General features: G+C 42.1%; 1 protein-coding gene across 4 annotated transcripts in view; it reads right to left on the bottom strand.

Annotated features, from left to right (window-relative positions):
- Positions 1–18,940, bottom strand: part of LOC129732761 (uncharacterized) — a 191,028-nt gene that overhangs the window by 51,455 nt on the left and 120,633 nt on the right. For all 4 annotated transcript variants that reach the window (XM_055693990.1, XM_055693962.1, XM_055693971.1 and 1 more), the window contains exon 4: positions 6,087–6,269. In XM_055693990.1, coding sequence (XP_055549965.1) covers positions 6,087–6,269 — 183 coding nt within the window. The remainder of the gene's footprint in view (positions 1–6,086; positions 6,270–18,940) is intronic.

Genomic DNA, 18,940 nt, shown 5'->3' with positions numbered 1-18,940 from the left:
TTCGTAGCACGGATGCACAAAAATGATTTCTTGTCGAACCGGACCGATAGCACTCTCATTGAAGCAACAAAATAACATGTTTTGTGTTGTGTTGTGCAGCTTGGTTGAAGAAAATGTTCCCGTCCCCTTGTCGCATGTAAGCAGATTATTGCGTTCAATAGACAGTAGATAGTGTATCCAGCGAATAAACACCGATGGTGCTCTCACACACGCAACGGTTTTAACCCGTATCTTATTGCGGTTTGTAGCATCAAGCGATCTCGTTTGCTCGCTGTTGCGTGTTGCATCATGTTGCAACTTGGCAGCTGGGAGACGACGAAATTCTGTTTATGCTGATTGATTGAATCGACTTCATATTAGCTCTGCATAGTCAAACTAACTGCTTTTGTGAATGTGTACTAACAGGGCAGTTTATTATTCAATGTCGGTTATGCTGATCGCAGCGTTTGCGCTGCCCCTACAGTGGGGAGTTCACTAAATAAAGTGAAAATTAGACAACTACAACAGAATTTGATTGCATCCCGCACAGAATGTCTGCTTGTGTTGATGCCAGAAAACTATTAACCTTCAATTTTTTTTTATTTGCCTTCAAAAAAGCATTTTGCTGTTCAAAATCGGTTGCTAATTACAACCTTTGAGCTGCCCTAACATTGGGGGAATTAAGATACACGGACAACATGCACTGTGGAAGCTATTTCACATTCAGTAAATTAGACGGGTGCGACAAGTTTAAATTGCTAGGATGCAACACAGAATGCTTGCTTGCGTTGACAAAAATTATTAACTTTCAATGACTTATTTATTTGCCTTGAAAAAGGCATTATGATTTCCAAAATTGAATTTCCTGATGGCAATCTTCATGTTGCCCTGACAGTGGGGGAATAATGGCAGTCTGGCGACACACGTTGAGAAAAACCGCGCTGCTCCTGAGACGTGGTGACCAACCACAGGGCTAATGCTGCTGCTAAGGAAGGACGACTGCTGTTGTCGCTGTCTAGAACTATTATGAGCGGCTCCGGCTGAAACAGGCTCTTATATAGGCCAAATAACATGTTTTCAATTGCAAGGTATATGATCCTGTCGACCGTGCTTGGGAAGCAAGCATATAACGACCAATCAGAGGTCAAATTTTTCGTTCTGGCAAGGCTTGACTATTTTCAATAGTACAATAGTGTGAATAATAAAATTACAATTATCTTATTTCGGGAAGAATCTCAGAAGATTTTCCAATCTATTGCTGCAAGAACGAAGGAAATGCATCGAATACTAACCGATTTATTAGCATTTGAAATTGGACATATTTTTCACTTTTTTCGGTTTTAGATTTTCATTTCACATCCCTATGTAGCCGAACTTCCTGAGAGAAGTATTCTACTTCAAAATATGTCAACTTGAACAAATATAAGTGGAAGGGTTTTATCAATGTCCACGGTTGTCCACCAGGGAGGACGGGGGGTCTTAAATGGCGATTTTTCGTCCACGCGAAATGTGGCCAGCCCCATACATGGAAAATCCCTAAATTTCCAGAATAATATATGGCAAAAATAGCTAATGTTTTTGTTTCTGTACATCGGAAAGACAATATTACTATCTACAACTTGGCCGAAGTTCACGGATCAAACAAACCGTTCTGGCTCTTAAAATATTTATAATCTTCAATACCACTCATGCATAAACATTTTTCAAAAATCACTCGTGAATAGAAACAAAATACTTATTTGTGTCAATGACACCTTTAGTTCCTAAGATCAACTGTGCAAAGTTTCAGCCAAACCAAAAATAATAATAAAAACTTCTCTCATTCCATTAAAAGAAAACGGCGGCTGAAACGCATTGAGAGTTGAAGGAAGTTTGAAAACCTTTGAAGACGCTGAATTGAAGGAATCGCCCGATACACATCTGAAATTTATTGCCGTATCTTGGTAATTTTTGCCGAAAACGGCACCATAGCTGTGATATTTTTTCGTAAATCGGTTCACCTAACTGAAGCTTCGGCTACATGCCTACAAAATATGTCCGAAGGTGCACAAATCGATGCGGTTTATACGGACTTGAAAGCAGCATTTGATCGCGTCTTGCTTGCTAAGATGGAAAAATTAGGAGCAGCTTCAGCTATCGTACAATGGTTAAGGTCCTATTTAGTAGATAGAACGTTATGCGTTAGGATTGGATCACAGCATGTTTCTCGAATTTATCGGGTGTGCCGCAAGGCAGTTATTTGGGACCACTGCTTTTTTCGTTATATATAAATGACGCATCTTTAGTACTACCAGAAAATTACCGCATGTTTTTCGCGGATGATGTTAAACTGTTAAAGATTATACGAATTATCACAGACTGTAAAGAGCTACAGCGACTACTCGACATTTTTCACGACTGGTGTTCTAACAACTTACTAACAGTTAATGTCCAGAAATGTTGTGTGATCTCATTCAATAGAAAAAATGACCCGATACTGTACAGTTATAGCATGTCTGGTCAAACTTTGACTAGAGTTAAACAGGTTCGAGATTTGGGTGTTACACTGGATGCAGCGCTATCGTTTAAACCGCACTATAATGAAACTATATTGAAGGCAAATCGGCAACTTGGATTTATCTTCAAGATAGCATCGGAATTTCGTGACCCACTGTGTCTTCGTTCGTTGTTCTTCTCTCTGGTACGATCAGTTCTGGAAACTAATTGTGTAGTGTGGTGTCCTTACAACGCAAACTGGATTGCAAAAATAGAGTCCGTGCAGCGGAAATTTATACGCTATGCCTTACGTTTTCTCCCGTGGTGAGATCCGCAACAGTTACCGGCATATGCTGATCGCTGCCAACTTCTAGGTATGAAAATACTGCAGTTAAGACGGTTCAAAGCACAGACTGTATTTATTTTCAAAATTTTAACTGGTGAAACTGCTGCCCCGAGAATTTTTCAGCAGCTAAATGTGTATGCTCCGGAAAGGCCACTAAGACGAAGGAACTTTCTCTCTCTGCCACATCGCAATGCATTATATGGGCAACACGACCCCATACGCTCTATGTCAGCCAGCTTCAACAACGTAGCAGCACTATTCGACTTCAACATGACGATAACAATGTTCAGGCGACTCCTCCGTCGACGACAATCCTAAGTGCTTTGTTTGTTAATATTTGTATTAGCCTTATGATATTTTATCATTAAGAGCACCAATGTGTCAGATGATTTTACCAATAAAAAATAACAAAATAACAAAATAACAAAATATCCGTAATCTCGGTAGTGATAGCTCGGTAATATTTTATGCCGAAACTTTTAATAGTATTTTTTTGTTAGATAATATCGGTCTGTGGGAGCACCGTGACGTTTGCTTTTCAAAAACAACTTGGACTTGGGTTCTTTATGATTTCAAGCCAATGGACCGTAAGCACTTTTTTCCCATATGAGCAACTGCTCCAGCGGCGAAAAGGAAGGGTTTTCTTCGTCGCATAGTGACGGGCGATGAAAAAAGAATTCATAACAGCAACCTAAAGAAAAGAAAGTCATGAAGACTGCTAGGTTATGCTTCTACGTCATCGGCTCACTGTGAAGGTTTTCCTGCATATTTGGTGGGATCAGATCGATGTTATTCATTATGAGCTATTGAAACCAAACGAAATTATCACTGGGAACGGCATTGAATTCAATTGATGCGATTAGGCCAAGCACTGCGCGAAAACCGGTTACAAAATGAGCAGAGGTACGAAAAAGTGATTCTACTGCATGACAATGCTCGACTTCGTGCTGCCAAAGGTGTTAAAACTTACATAGTAACGCTTAAATGGGAATCTTAACGAAATTTTAACAAACAGAAATAGTTTGATAAAATCGAAGAGTTCATATGAATGGATTTTCGTTCAAAACTTTCTAGCTCCCGATCTACTTAAACTTTTGCATCTAAGTAAAGGCTTTAGCTTCCGTCTATGATTTTGTTGCAATTTTGTTGTTGTTGTTGGAAATTAAATTCATATTTTAAATTCACTTATAATTACAATTTACATAAAAAGTCAAAAATATTTTTTCTCCCCGACAAGTTGTAAAAGTTTTGAAATGCCATCAATTTTACGACTTTAAGATTGTAAAGAATAAAAAAATAAAATTAAAGTTTTCAGTGTATATTTATTTTCCAAGTTAAGAAATCAATCTGCTTTAACTCGTCCACAGACAGTTTTTAGTGTGGAGATCTAAGTTTAATTTTTTTTCAAAGATTTCACCTACTTTTACATAAACGACATTTTCAAAAATGAACCTTGAATCGAAAGGGTCTAAATACCCGTGGAAAAGTCATGGAAGTAAAGATTTAAAGAGGTTCAGGACGCTATCGGTTGTTCGCTTTTCGCTTGCTGTATTGGATGAATTCACACTGTGGCCGAACGATGATTGCTTTGGCAACTCTTAGGCAACTTTCGGTCGAATGTTTCGGTCGCCTCACTCGGGATTATAATAACATCTCCAACCACCACAAATACTTGCCACAACGTCAGCAAGCTATTTCCGGCACGTTGTTTGCCCCATCGATGAAAGATAGACTTTCCGACTCATTAGGTAAATGTTTCATTTCAGGCTCTGTGTGCTTTGCTAGGATAAAACCGATTCTAAGATTTACGCCGCGGGTAGTAATATAATTTATTCACAGAGGAATCCTTTCGGGTTCCACTCGAAAGCTCGCTTAAAGCAGGGAGATGCTCTGTCAGGCACATTTAGACGAAATCTCCTTCAGTGAGTTGCTGCGCGGCGACTAGACTGCCCCTGTTTACATAGTTGACGTAAGAGTCAAAATGACCAAAATGTACTTTTTCGTTGATTCAGCTTCCTTTTCCTAAGATACATACACTACAATTGGAAAGAAAACTATTTTGTTCTAAAACTTTTGAGAAATATTGGAAAAACGTTTTGGCGTAATTGCCAATTGGTTGCAAAACCTGGCGTCACTCCATACAAGGTGCAATTGTCTATGTTAAGTCGTAGGAAGAAACATGCGAAAAAGTTTTCCTATACTAATTTTCATACAAATTCATGTACATACATATGTAATGCAACAATCAGAGCCACGAGTAATCCATATTCGGCAGGTTTAGCATTGTCTGGGGGCCTAAATTGAACGAAAAAACGGTTTGTTCTGGCTCTGTGCTGTCAAGTTTGCTTTTTTCCTTGTAACGTTTACCCACCTTAGCGTAAATGTAAGTTTTTGTGCATGTGTTTGTGTGTGGGTTTGTATGTGTGTTTGTGCGTATTTGTCTAATTGAACCTGCCGATGAACAATAACTGACGTTTGACCGAAACACGCTTGATAAAACTGATTCAACTGCGAAGCAGAGTAGGAAGTAGTCGAGTTTTTACGCCAAGCTATGCGAGCAATCTGCGAGAAAAATGCATGTTTATTCGCATAAACTGGCGTAGCGGTTTTTCTGGATTAATTACCATGGGCAGACTTGTATAATCCATGGGGCCTCTATTCAAACATCAATCTTCATAAAATTGACAGACTATTTTGTTGAAATTTTATCTCAATATAATTTTTTGGGTTAAAATAACAAAAACGCGTTTTTCTCGCAATGATGATGTTGGTTGTTACGTCAACTATGTAAACAGGGGCAGTAGAATTGATAGTCAGTAACGATAACCCCTCTCTTCTTCCCACTTAGTTGCTCCGGCTAGCCATGGCATCCCATCTATCGCCCCGGCGGTGTTGTTATTAGTCTTTGAAGTAGTAACGTTCCCGTTCCATTCCATCGCTCTCGATGTTGCCGTGCTTGGAATAATCTCGGATAAAAGTTCTCAAGAAGTAAACACAAGTCAACTGCGCTGGGCAGAAATGCGAAACAGAGTTGAACCATGTGTCAAAGGGTGGTCCGTTTTGTTTCTTTTTTCTAAACAATATGGATGTAACTATCTAAGCGTATCGATCTAATCGGGGCTTTCATTGATTTTTCTTGGAATTTATACGAGCATCTTATCATAATACATTCTCAGAGTGATAACAGCTTCAAAGCAGGTAAACCTACACGGAATGCTCTCAAGAAGAAGTGCTTAGTGTGTCGTTATAGTTTCTATAATATCTTATTCTTTTACGATGGACTTACCGTTGTACTTGTCGAAAGCCGTCGGCACATACTCTGGAATGAATCGATCCTGGATGTAGGACACGATTAGATTCGTTTTCCCCACGGCACCGTCTCCAACCAGTACACATTTTACGTTCGGAGGTTCTTTGGCGGCGGATCGGGAAATTTCCTTCTGCTTTTCCGACGCTTTTTCTGTTTTGTCTGCAACGAAGCGAACGAGAAATATTGTTTAAGCTTGCTTTTAAAAATCGAAATTTCATTCATATAACCTTTAATTATAACACACCTTTCCTAGATCAAAGTGACACATTATCATGAATGAATGTTCAATAACGATGAAATTCCAACATTAGCATATCTCTCCCATTCCCACTCTTACTTTTAAAAGTGTCACATAAAATGCCCATTTCTATGCCATATTTTACACGATTTGCTCCGTCCGAAAGGTGTTCGTTTCCAGGGAAACTAAAACAAGCGAAGCCACAACACTCTAATCGTGTGGATTTCATCTTTTCGCTGTCCACTTTGAAGTTAACGATCAGCTCGTTGATAACTGACTTGTTTTTTTTTTTCACTCATTTCTTTCTCACTTTAATGATTAAATTTTTTCTCGGCCATTAAAGCTTTTTCGTTGAAAGGGTTATGTTGAAATAAACACGGTTAATAAAAAGATGTCTAGCGGCAAAGGTTACGTCGTTGTTTTTTTTTTCTTTTTGCTAGTAATGAAAAAGTTTTGAAGGAAAGTAACTTAATATCAATAATTACTATCGATCTCATGATCTCGATATTCACCCAATGAACCCTTTTTTAACTATTATAGACCCGGGGTTCATTATTCATAAATTGAACCCGTACCTATGATACGCGCTCCGTAGAATGTGATCATGAACGGGTGCTTCATTTTTATTTACAAGTGATTTTCCGGGAATTTTGATTTGAAATTACGTTGCCTTTTTTCAACGTTGCCTTTTCCTTCCCGGAAGGGGTTTCGATAGCTTCTGGTGAACATACTCGTAAAAACAGTTTTTGATTGTTTATATTTTTCACTTGTTTTCAATATTCAGTAATTTCAATTCATGGAAATGGAAATTAGAACAACGAGCAAACTGAGAAGTAAAAATAAGGTGAAACTACGCTGTCTATTTTTTTCTGAGAATTGAGTTGTTTATGATAGTCTGTTTTAACAAACAACATATGAGACGCATTTCGCATCAACTCGACTGAGGGGCTGGCAGCACCCTCTCGGAATTGGATGAAACCTGTGAGTGTGTAGGCCTTAATACCCTAAACATTTAAAAAGTCTGAAGTTTTTTAACCTATTTCGTATAAATCAATTGATGAAATTCTGAGTTTCATAATTTAAGGCTCGTCGAAAAAGGCTTTATTCATTTTACTTTCCATGGCATGCAGGTTTTCTGGTGGTCATGATTATTAACGGAAGATTCTCTCCTGCACTTCCAGACCAGGTTTTTCGAACGCTATAGTTTACATGTCGGTTTTATCCCGACGTGGTTATGGATCGTTTCAATGCACTACTGCACATTATTTACTCCTATTTAACTCACGAATATTTAATTTTATTTTGTGCACGAATAACCGAATTTGTTTATTTATAGACAGTAACTGACGGAGTACCTACTTAAAATTAAAATTCATTGTTGGTGTTAAGTATTAACAAGATCAAAACAACTTCCATTACACATAGGTTATCATACTACTTCGACAGGTTTCCTACAGTAGTTTAATGTAAAATCTGCCAAAAAAACCATTCGGCAATCCACGTAGTCCAATGCCTAAATTCAATGAAAAAAATCAAATAAAAACTAAATTACCAATAATTCAGAGAAGGGAATTGCAAATGGAAGTACTAATTAGTTCACTTCTTCCACTGGAGACGTTTCTTTTTCTGGGTCACTTCCGCTCGGACACCGGAAACTGCTGGGGTTCGATTTCAGTTCATTGAATTATGCATTTCAAGGATTTTCCTTACTAGACGCAAGAAGCCAAACAAAAAAAAAACAGCGCACACACACAGTCCAGTCTATAAAGGCCGAACAAAATTGGAACAGCACAAAAGAGAGACAGAATGAGCAAGCTGCTTTGTGGGAAGCTCGAGCGGGCAAACGGCAAGGAACTGCGGAGTTGGCAAGGTGAGAACCGAAATCACAAACAGCCCAGCCAGCAGCACCCCGCAGCATCCGCTTATGAGAACCAGTCCGAAAACGAAATCTCACGTTACAAACATTGTTAGGGTGTGTGTGTGTGCGTGCCTGACAGGTCGGTTGAAGCTAAACAGTGTTGTTCTCGCTGTGACCAGAATGACTCAACAATGAAAGATTGGCGTGTTTGCTGTCGTTTTTTTTTCTTTTCTTTCATTTTTTTGTTTTTTTTTTCAGCGCAACTTGTTAGTCACATTGCCGATGAATCAGCGGTTGTGCCGGCAGATTTACCGATCTGCGCTTGTATCATGAAACGATCAAGATTGGTTGGTAACCTATGTTGTTTCTTCTCGACAATAATTTAACTGCAACCGAAAAGGTTCCTCACCATTGAGAGTTAATTCAGTTCTGGATTCTATTTGTAGTGATCACTTGAATATTTTCGTTGTCAGTGTTGGATTAGTAATTCAGTGTGTTCAGCAACAAAAGTTTTACTGATGCATAAATTTGGTATAAAATTTTGTCCAAATATATTTATCAATGACGTAAAAACTATTGAGTGCATTGAGTTCCTGCCTTTTATTATAATCGCTGCCAAAATTCCATAAGCAAATCCACTCATGTCATAACGATAGGCTGGAGGCGCTTAAGGTTTGTGGGTGTGTCATAATCAGTCAACCCTTTGGGAATCTAGCAGAGACTGTTATCGGCTTAATCTTTGAAAGATTCCTTCGGTACTATCGACCAGAAACTTTGCAGGAGACATGTGTCAGATTTACGCAAACTGGATTCATTCCAATAGACACGTTTTCGAATAAAATGAATAAGGATGAATTGGGCGTCCTGATCACATTAACATGAAACAAAACAATAAAGAGCACGTAAACAGTTGGGGTTAATGAAGCAAGTTGACGATTGACTTAGTTGATTATAGCGGAAAAATACAGCTTGAATGTAAGTTGGTAGTCCAGCATCCAAGATCCCTGACTTCGATAATCCGTTCAAGCATTTGATCACCGATGACATAGTTGTACAGAATAAGTCTTTTGAGTCGTTGATATTACCAGGATATTAGACTTGCACCAATGAACGAATTCATCCTGTAGTTTTTGGATTTCCCTGCAATCTGCTTCATTTTGTATTATCAAGTAGATTTGCAAATCGTCAGCGTAGATAAGTATTCCACCATTCGCAAGGAGTATCGTCACGTCATTAAAAAATATCACAAACAGCAGTGGACCTAGATTGCTTCCTTGAGGTACGCCAGAGAATGGAGTCAAGCTTTCCGATACTGTTGATCCGATTTTCACGAACAGCTGTCTGTTGCTCAAGTAAGAGCGAAGCCAGCTGCAAACACTGTCGGAAATTCCAAGAAGATTGTCGTCGGTTTTATCGCCTTTCTTATGCACCCTATTATTATCGCCTTATCGACTTTCGCCTTTGGTTTCTGTAGAAGTAGCATCAACATTCTCTAGGTGCATCAAAATAGGGAGACCATTCTCTTTACACTTCGAGTTTACAAAGATCCAAAAATGTTTAGGGTTTCGCCGGTGATCATCCTCTCTTCGCCTCATGTACCTTTTGTATAGGGAACGATTATAACCTCGATAGGTTCGACTCGCCTCGTCAAATTGTTGCTCCACATATAGGCTTCTATGCTGGCAATACTGTTTCAGTTAGTTGGAGCGCCGTCGACGTAGAATACAGAGGTGCTGTTGGGCCACACAATATTTATCGGCGGTCTTTTTAGCGGTACAGCTTGAACGATACAATTCTGAGTAGTACGATTAAAACTGCTAACGGTTTGAAAAACCTCAGACCAATCAACCTCGGACAGCAACTCGTTTAGGGTGTCGTAGTCGCCACGACGAAAGTAACGTTCGGTCACATCGATATCTTGGTGGAATGGAACAGGAGGCTCACAAAGTTCGGTGAAGTAAAGAGGTGGGTGATAAGGATCAATTGGTACAAGTTCCTCTACTGCTAAAGGGACGGTCCTTTATAACAGAGTCGCTGGAGAAATCTAGGTCCAAAACCCGATCTAGGTTATTTCGTAATAAATTATGCTGTCGTAATCTGAAGAACGCCATGTTATGGACAAGGGATTGACTGGCCATGGACAGCTGTGACTGTACAGTATCAGCAAAGGTATACCCACTACCAGAACTCTTCCAAACTTACCGCGGTTGATTGAAGTCACCCAACGAGACGAGTTTATCGCTAAACTCTCTGCTAATTTCAGAGACAGTATCTAGATGAAGCATCACAAAGTTACCGCCTCGGCTTTTATCTGGTGGCAAGTACAGTACTCCAATGAAAAGAGGCAGCAGTGGCTCTATGGCGATTTTTACCCATAGATGTTCAATGTTATCAGCAGCCGTGAACTGGACAACAGATGAAGCATATACCCGCTTTACGGCTATGAGCACACCATTCCATCGTCCAAATTATTCTCCGTGAACACGTATACGTCATTGTCTAACTCAGTATAGGATAGAAACAGCTGATCAATTCTAGTCCTGAGACCGTTGGTATTCAGCGATGAGCGTTACGGTAGGACAGGAGCGACTGAGAATCACTGGCTGGAGTGGCTCGGCTGCTTTGGGCCCAACAAGGGCACCGACAGTGCTGGTAGCAAAATTATGTCCGGGTGTCAGACAGAAGAAAAAGAAACTCGGTTGTTGTAAACGAGAAGGTCTAGAAATAGTAAACGATTCAGAGTACGAAGTGCTCAGAAAATCTGCATACTTGCCTGGGTTTACATTTCAGAAAGTATAGTGAAGGATGGAATATTGATTTTAACAATTTGATAGTAAAACATGACTACAGATAGGTAACAAAGTTTATAGTGCAGCATTAATCATAACAACCTATGAGTTTGCCAAAAGAAAATTTGACAGCTATATCAGCCGAATTCTAACCATGACGGCGATAACAATGAAGCTGCTCGGTTCAGAAGTGTGCGAGTTCAAAGAATGATACCCTGTCGCGCCGAAAACGGCGGCAGTTCGTGGACACCTCTTCCGACATCTACAACATCTTGGTACTATTGGACAACAATCAGAACATTGAAAGGAAGCCTGATTCCGGACGGCCGGTGACTCTGGGTGACAATAAAACTACAAAAAATGTTTGAGAAGGAGACCGAGTAAACAATGGCTGCGTTCGCTTGGCCGGGAGGTCTGTGCAATCGGCCAAACAGCGAAAAAGTACCTGGCGAACATGGACATACATGACAAAATGCAGGGGCAGTTTCGTTCACTGGTCTCGAAGCTGCAGACAATGACGCAGCGGCAGCGCCTGAATAAGAAGGTTAAGTCGATTTTCCCGGCGAATCGCGACGCTGCGGTGATGATGAACGACGGGACCTGTCTTACCATAGATGTCAACGACTGGCAGGGCATTTGGTATTTTACTTCCCCCACGAAGGAAGTCAGCACCGAGTAAAGTTCATTTTCCACATCAAGTTTCCCGAGGAGGTGTTACTGTGGCTGACAATCAGCGAGAAGGGGATATCAAAGCCGTTCTTCTTTCGCTGCGGACTAGCCGTAAACGGGGAAATTTATAATACGAAGTGCCTGCCAGAAGTTGCGTTGCTCGTCAAGAAATACCAAAAGGTCGAAGACGCGATGTTTTGGCCGGATCTGGCGTCGGCCCATTACTCGAAGCGATTGTTGGAGGAGATGGAGCGGCTGAATATCGATGTGACACCTAAGTTGGCGAACCGGCCAAAGTCCCCAAGTTGCGTCCCATTGAGGATTTCTGGGAAAGCCTGAAGCGTAAGATCTATTCCAACAAATTTATCGCGAATACTGAAAAGGAATTGGTAAATAAAACATCCGCATTAGCGAATGTTTTGGGTAACTGCTGGAAGCCGCTCGCAAGGGCGTAAATTTTTTTGCAGTTAAGCTAACAGAATTACCTTCCATGGGAAATTTATCAAACTTTATTATCTGTCTTAGTTATTTGTTTACCATCATCCGAAAAAAGTCCATTTTTTTACCGCAAACGTTACAAAGTACAAAGTACAGAGTCCAGAGTACAGAATACAGAGATCAGAGCACAGAATCCAGGGTCTAGAGTCCACAGTTCAGAGTCCAAAGTCCAGATTCCAGAGTCAAAAGTCCAGAGTATAGAGTACAGAAAAAAGAAGGATAGAGCTCAGAGTACAAGTACAGAGTTCAAATTCAAAATCTAAGGTACAAAGCATGCTTGTCATTCTCCTCAGTATTTGGAGAAAAAATTCACCGCGCACTTCCCTTTCAGTAAGTGCCTGCGTGTAGCAAATGCTTTTACCACACTGTTTCTTCCTCCACTCCAAAGTGTCTCAAACAACTTCCAGAGAGACAAACACACTTCCAGCTTACCCCACATCTGATGGAAACAAGAGGGATGAATCACTCTATAGATAAAATGCAGAAGTACACCTCAGTGTCCACTGGCGAGTAGTCCCAAAAGTGAAAAAAAAACTACCGGGCAAAAGTGTAGTCCTCGTGTAGCTACACCGCGAAAACGAATTCGACCAGAGTAAACTCGACCGACACGAGCAACGCAGTCTATTTTTTTTCTCCCAATCTCTTTTCCTCTTCTGCCATGCTCAAGAAACAAACTGTAAAACGCACCGCAGATAGCTCTGCTGTGTTATTATTGTGCGTAATGTCCATATGTGTGAGAAAGTACACCATAGTTCATTGTCTCGAAAGAGAGAGATTTCCGATTTCACCGCGGTGCTTTCAGAAAGCTCACCAGATAAAAATCGTCCGACGTTCTCTTCTAGCATGTGCGTTGATTAGCTTTTTAGTATGAGAGCAGTTGTTTTCGCAGTGCAAGATGTCCTCCTGCACTCTAGAGGTTTTCTGAGGAGAAAAGACAAGCATGGTACAAAGTACAGAGCCCAGAGTCCAGAGTTTAGAGTTCAGAGTCCAGGATACAGAATACAGAGTACAGAGTTCAAAATCCAAAGTATAGAATCCAGAGTCCAGAGTTCAATGCCCAGAGTCCAGCTCTGTACTTTGTACTCTGTATTCTTAGTACAGAGTACAGAGTAAGAGTTCGGAGTACACAGGCCTGAATTCATAGTACACAACCCAGTATCCAGAACACAATCCAGAATCCTGACCAAGGTACAACGAAGAGCACAATATACAGAGTTCAGAGCACAGAGTCCAGAATCTAGAGTCCACAGTTCAGAGTCCAGAACCTAGAGACAAAAGTCCAGAGTAAAGAGTAAAGAACAAAAAGTGAAGATTACAGAGTACAAATTTCAAAGCCCAAAGTACAGAGTCTAGAGTACAGAGTCCAGAATCCAGAGTACAGAAAACAAACTCCAGAAAACAGAGTGCAGGCTCCAACGTCTAGAATCTATAGTCCAGAGTCGAGAGTTCAGTGCCCAGAGTTCAGAGTGCAGAATACAAAGTACAGCTTACAACGTACAGAGTACAGAGTTCGGAGTGGACAGTCCAGAATTCAGAGTACACAATACAGAGCACAGAGCCTAGAGTCTTAAGTCAAGAGTTTAGAGTCCAAAATTCAAAGGCTAGAGTCCAGATTACAAACCCCAGAGTTCAGAGTCTAGAGTACAGAGCTCGGAGTACACAGTTCACAATTCAGAGTACACAATCCAGAATCCAAAGTGCTACAAAGAGTACAACGACCAGAGCACAGAGTCCAGAGTACAGAGTATACAATACAGAGTATGGAGTTTAGAGTACAGAGTGCAAAGTACAGAGTACACAGTACAGAATACAGGGTTCAGAGCACAGAGTCCAGAGTACAGAGTCCAAAGTCTAAAGGCTAGAGTCCAGAGTCAAAAGTCCAGAACATTAAGTACAGAATAACGAGTACAGAGTTAGGAGTACAGAGTATACCGTTCAGAGTCTAGAGAGTTGCGCTCCAGGAAACTGGAGCTCGCGCATCATAGGACGGAGGTCACGGTTGTGAACAACCGTAAATCAGAGCAACAGGCGGTGGTCAGTGTCGGAGACTGCACCATCACCCACCCACGAAGCGATCCCTGAAGCTCTTGGGGGTTATGGTGGACTACAAGCTCACGTTCGGGAGTCACGTCGACTATGCCTGTGAGAGGGCTTCATCGGCTATTGCAGCACTATCTCGTATGATGTCCAATAGCTCAGCGGTTTATGGCAGCAAGCGAAGTCTTCTTGCCAGCGTGGTTTCGTCCATACTTAGGTATGGTGGACCAGTGTGGTCCAGAGCGCTAGGTACTAACAGTTACCGTGGTGTCATACGGTGTCATACGATGAAATCTGTGTCTTGTTCGGCATGATGCCTATCAGCATCGCCATCAAGGAGGACAGAGAGTGTTTCGACCAACGTGATACAAGGGGCCGCTGGCAGCGGGAATGGTCCAACTTCACAAAGGGTAGATGGACGCACCGACTCATACCGGAGATATGCCCCCGTTTCGTAAGAGCGAGGAGTGACATGATGGCTGTGAGCTGGCCTGGCACTGCTCCGGACAATCTAGTAGATTGTCCTGGAGCTGCAACGTGTGTGGCGCGTCAACCACCAACACGCCAGTGGTAGCTAATTACCAGTCTCCAGGTAGTTAGCTAGGAGGTTATAAGAGTAAAGAGGGTGCATCACGCACAAAAGCCACTCCCCGACGTAATACTTAACCGTCATTCCGGGTAGAACAGGGCTGGAGACTGGAGGGGTTTTAGTGGGTCGGGACAGGGATCAGTAGGTGCATGGGGGAGTGTAACTACCCCAGCATCTCTCCCCTAGTCTCATCCCCACACCCTGAGTTCTCTTCTCAGGTGCCTGTTTGCAGATTTCCCCACCACCTTAAAAAAAAAAGAGTCTAGAGAACAGTAATACAGAGTACAGAGCCCAGAATGTGGGTGATGGACTGAGCGGCAATAGCCGCAATTTACGTCATAGGCAAATTCCCTATCGAAGAAGTAATCTCAAGCTCACATGAAGACTTTGTGATTACCAAAATCAACGGCATCTTTTTGTGTAGCTGCTATGCATCACCGAGATGGACCTTGGAGCTGTTCCGACAAATGTTGGTTGGTCTAACCGAGAAAGTTTTCGGGTGAAAACCAGTTGTTATCGGCGGAGACTTCAACGATTGGGCCCTAGAGTGGGGTAGCAGATGTACCAACGCTAGAGGGTACAGTTTGCTAGAAGCCCTGGTAAAGCTAGAAGTCTCACTGTGTAATGAAGGTGCCCTAAGCACTTTTCGTAAAGATGAACGGGGATTTTCTATCAAAGTTACCTTCTGCAGCCCGTCACTAAGGGCAAATATGAATTGGAGAGTGTGTGAGGGGTATAGTTACAGCGATTACCAGGCGATTCGGTACTGCATCGGTCAACAGAACCCTTTTGCAGTACAGAGAACAAAGTCTTGCGAACGAAAGTGGAATACGAAGGCTTTCGATAAAGACCTCTTTGTTGGCTTACTGTAAAGCTGAGGCGTGCGATGCACTCATGCCCAGAAAACAAAAGGCCTCCGAGCTAGTTGTCTTAGAGCTAGGAGATGTCGAAGGTCAAAGGGCCAATGACAGCTTGCAGTTGAAAACGATCGTTGGGGGTCTTTTCCAGTGACTTGGCCGACTACGCCTTACAGCGAAGAAGACGAAAGTGACACCAATGAGCCGCAAGTCTCCAAGGAAGAGCTCTCGAGTGTGGCAAACAAGCTGGAGGCGAAAAAAGCGTTTGGTCCAGATGGAATTCCCGGCGTAACTTTGAAAGCAGCAATCCAAGCATTTCCGGACATATTCAGAACGACGATGCAGAAATGTCTGGAAGAAGATCACATTCTAAAAAGCTGTTGCTGAAACTGGGCAAGTCAGTAGGGGATCCAGCATCTTACAGGCTGATTTTTCTGCTGGATACAACTGGTAAGCTCTTGGAGAGGATTAACCTCAACAGGCTGACGGAATATACGGAAGGCGAACGAGGCCTGATGAAAATGCTATTTAGATTCCGGAGAGGCAAGTCTGCAGTCGAGGCTACCCGTACAGTGCTTGAGATAGCCGAAAAGGCAGCCAAACAGGAGCGGAGAGATAAGTACTATAAGTAGATAGAGTACCAGACTGTCTGTGTAAGACCTTAGGTAGTTACTTCCATAACTGGGTTCTGGTATACGATACTGCCAGCAGACTTCAAACATCACAGCTGGAGTTCCACAAGGTTCAATTCTCGGTCCAACAATAAGGAACGGAATGCATACTGGAGTACTAACACTGAAGCTGCTCAAAAGGGTGACCATTGTTGGTTTTGCAGATGACATTGTGCTATCAGTGGCAGGCTTAGGAGTCTTTGGAAGAGGTGGAAACACTGGCTTCCGAGGCGATCGTAATGATCGAAAACTGGATGCAGAAAATGAAGCTGAATATTGCATATAACAAAACAAAGGATCCTATTGGTCAGCAACTGTAAGGCGGTCAATCGAACAGAAATCACCTTTGGCGACGAAGTCATACTTTCAAAGCGCGCGCTCAAGTATCTAGGAGTGATAATCAACGAACTTCAATAGTCACGTCGACTATGCCTACGAGAAGGCAACAAAGGCTGTCAACGCGGTAGCTATAATCATGCCAAATTGTTACGGTCCTAGCAGTACTGCCGTGGGCTGGGATTTTGACGTAAGCGCCAAATTTTCAAATTTCGTTTTTTCACGTATTACTATAGTATAGGTAGCACACTTCAAGATGCTTGATATCGTTTTTAAAAATATTGAAAAATAGCTAAGAAATATCAAAAATAATAAGTGACGTTAGCGCCATTTCACATAGAAATGACGATGAGGTAGGAGTGCTGGGATGCTTCTGGAGCGATTTTGTGTTTCTAGCGCTTACGTCAAAACGCCAGCCCACGGCAGAGTAGTAGGCGGCGTCAACTGGCCAGTGTATCATCTTCAACACTGGGGGTGGGGCATTAAAAACTAAGAGGAATCAGACGAAACTGTGCAGTGTGTTCAGACTCATGGCCATTCGGGTCGTGAGTGCGTACCGAACAATCTCACCAAAGGAGTTCGAAAGATGCTGGCCAAAGGGCAACGAGATTGGGATGCGACGGCTAAGGGCCGTTTGACGCACCGACTCCATTTCGATCTTGATGAGCAGAAAACATGGCGAGGTGAACTTTTACCTGACACACGTAGCACGTAGTTCTTCAATGCCCAAGATTCGAAGCGTTAGGAGTGGAAAAATTAACGCTGAATGTTGAGAATATTGTGGCACAAATGTGTGGAGACAAGAATACTTGGAATATCGTCATTAGTGCAGTATCACAAATCATGATGGAGAATCTGGAGAAATCAACAGCGAGCTAGTGGCGTAAGTTAACACTGGTTCCGGGGAAACCGAGGCAAACGAGGAGTAAGAAGGTGTCTAGTGGGGAAGCGCTCCGGCGGATACCATACCGTACCAAGGGATAATATAAAGGTACACTCAAGTTAACCACGAAACAACAACAAGCTACAGGCCAGGCTTTCGAAGCTTCACATCCTTACTATAAAAAAAAATCCAGAATCCAGAGTCCAGAATTTAGAGTACAAAGCCCAACGACCAGAGCCTAGAGTCCAGAGTTCAGAGTCCGGAGTCCAGAGTCCTGAGTACAAGGTCCAGAGTTAAGAGTTCAGGGTTCAGAGTCCAGAGTCCACAGCCTAAAATCCATAGTATATGGTAGACAGTTCAAAGTACAGAGTACAAAGTCTAGCATCCATAGTCCAAAGTCCACAGTCCAGAGTCCAAAGTCCACCGTCAAGAGCACAGAGTATAAAATTAATATTACAAACTACAAAGTTTAGAGTAGAGTACAATTGAAAACGAAACGCTAGTGTATGAACCAAAATTAGACTGCGCATTGAAGGCTGCTTCAGATGAGCCGCGACAACTGTTCAATTTTACCATAAGTCAAACGACTGCTGAAACCATAATGAATGGTATCTTAGCACGCAAGCTACTGTCGCTCAAATGCTCGACCCCAATATGCCCAGGTGATGTTGGAAACGGGCACACGGCAGCTAATTCAGCGACGACTAAAGAGTCAACTCGACGTAATAACTCAAAGCCGCTCCACATCGGTAAGCTTTTCGTTCTGCGAATTAGCTCTAAACGTCTAACCGTGGCGCTGCAGCGACGGTGGCGTGGACCCCTCGTCAGGCACGCCACTGACGTAGGGATAAATTACATCGCATAAATCGAGATTTGTGTTGCGTTTGGTTACCTTCTTACTGTTGCAAATCGTATCACGAGCATAACGGAATGGGTTTCGTACACAACACAGACAGGTCGAAAGGAATAAAGCGAAAATCGAATGTTTATCGCTTTCCGGTTTCCAGATGGTGCCCCCAGGAGTATGTTTGTATGTACCCATAGCACAAATGGATCGCAAAAGTGGCGATAGTACTTCGATAACAACTTTGGTACGAATTGGACTTTCGTTCCGGATACGGATCGAAAGGAGGACGAAATGTATTCTGTATCCGTAAGTGAAAGTATAGCAACGCTCTGTACTGCAAAAGTGGTGCGATTCATCAGACTTCATGGGGTTTTAGATTTCGACAGGTAAAAAATAGCGGCAAATTTCTCAGTGTTTATCGAAACGATTGGAAAACAGGCCGTAAAAAGTACTGCTACAGGCAACTGGTTTTAAGGCGCCCTAGAAAACCAGTTCAGTGTAATTGGCTGTCATTAATTGTCATCGACTGGCCGTCGCTGGTTGCCAGCATGTCTACCG

The sequence above is a fragment of the Wyeomyia smithii genome, chromosome 1 (assembly GCF_029784165.1).
Source record: "Wyeomyia smithii strain HCP4-BCI-WySm-NY-G18 chromosome 1, ASM2978416v1, whole genome shotgun sequence".
Taxonomy (NCBI): domain Eukaryota; kingdom Metazoa; phylum Arthropoda; class Insecta; order Diptera; family Culicidae; genus Wyeomyia; species Wyeomyia smithii.
This window is presented reverse-complemented; position numbering and strand designations above follow the sequence as displayed.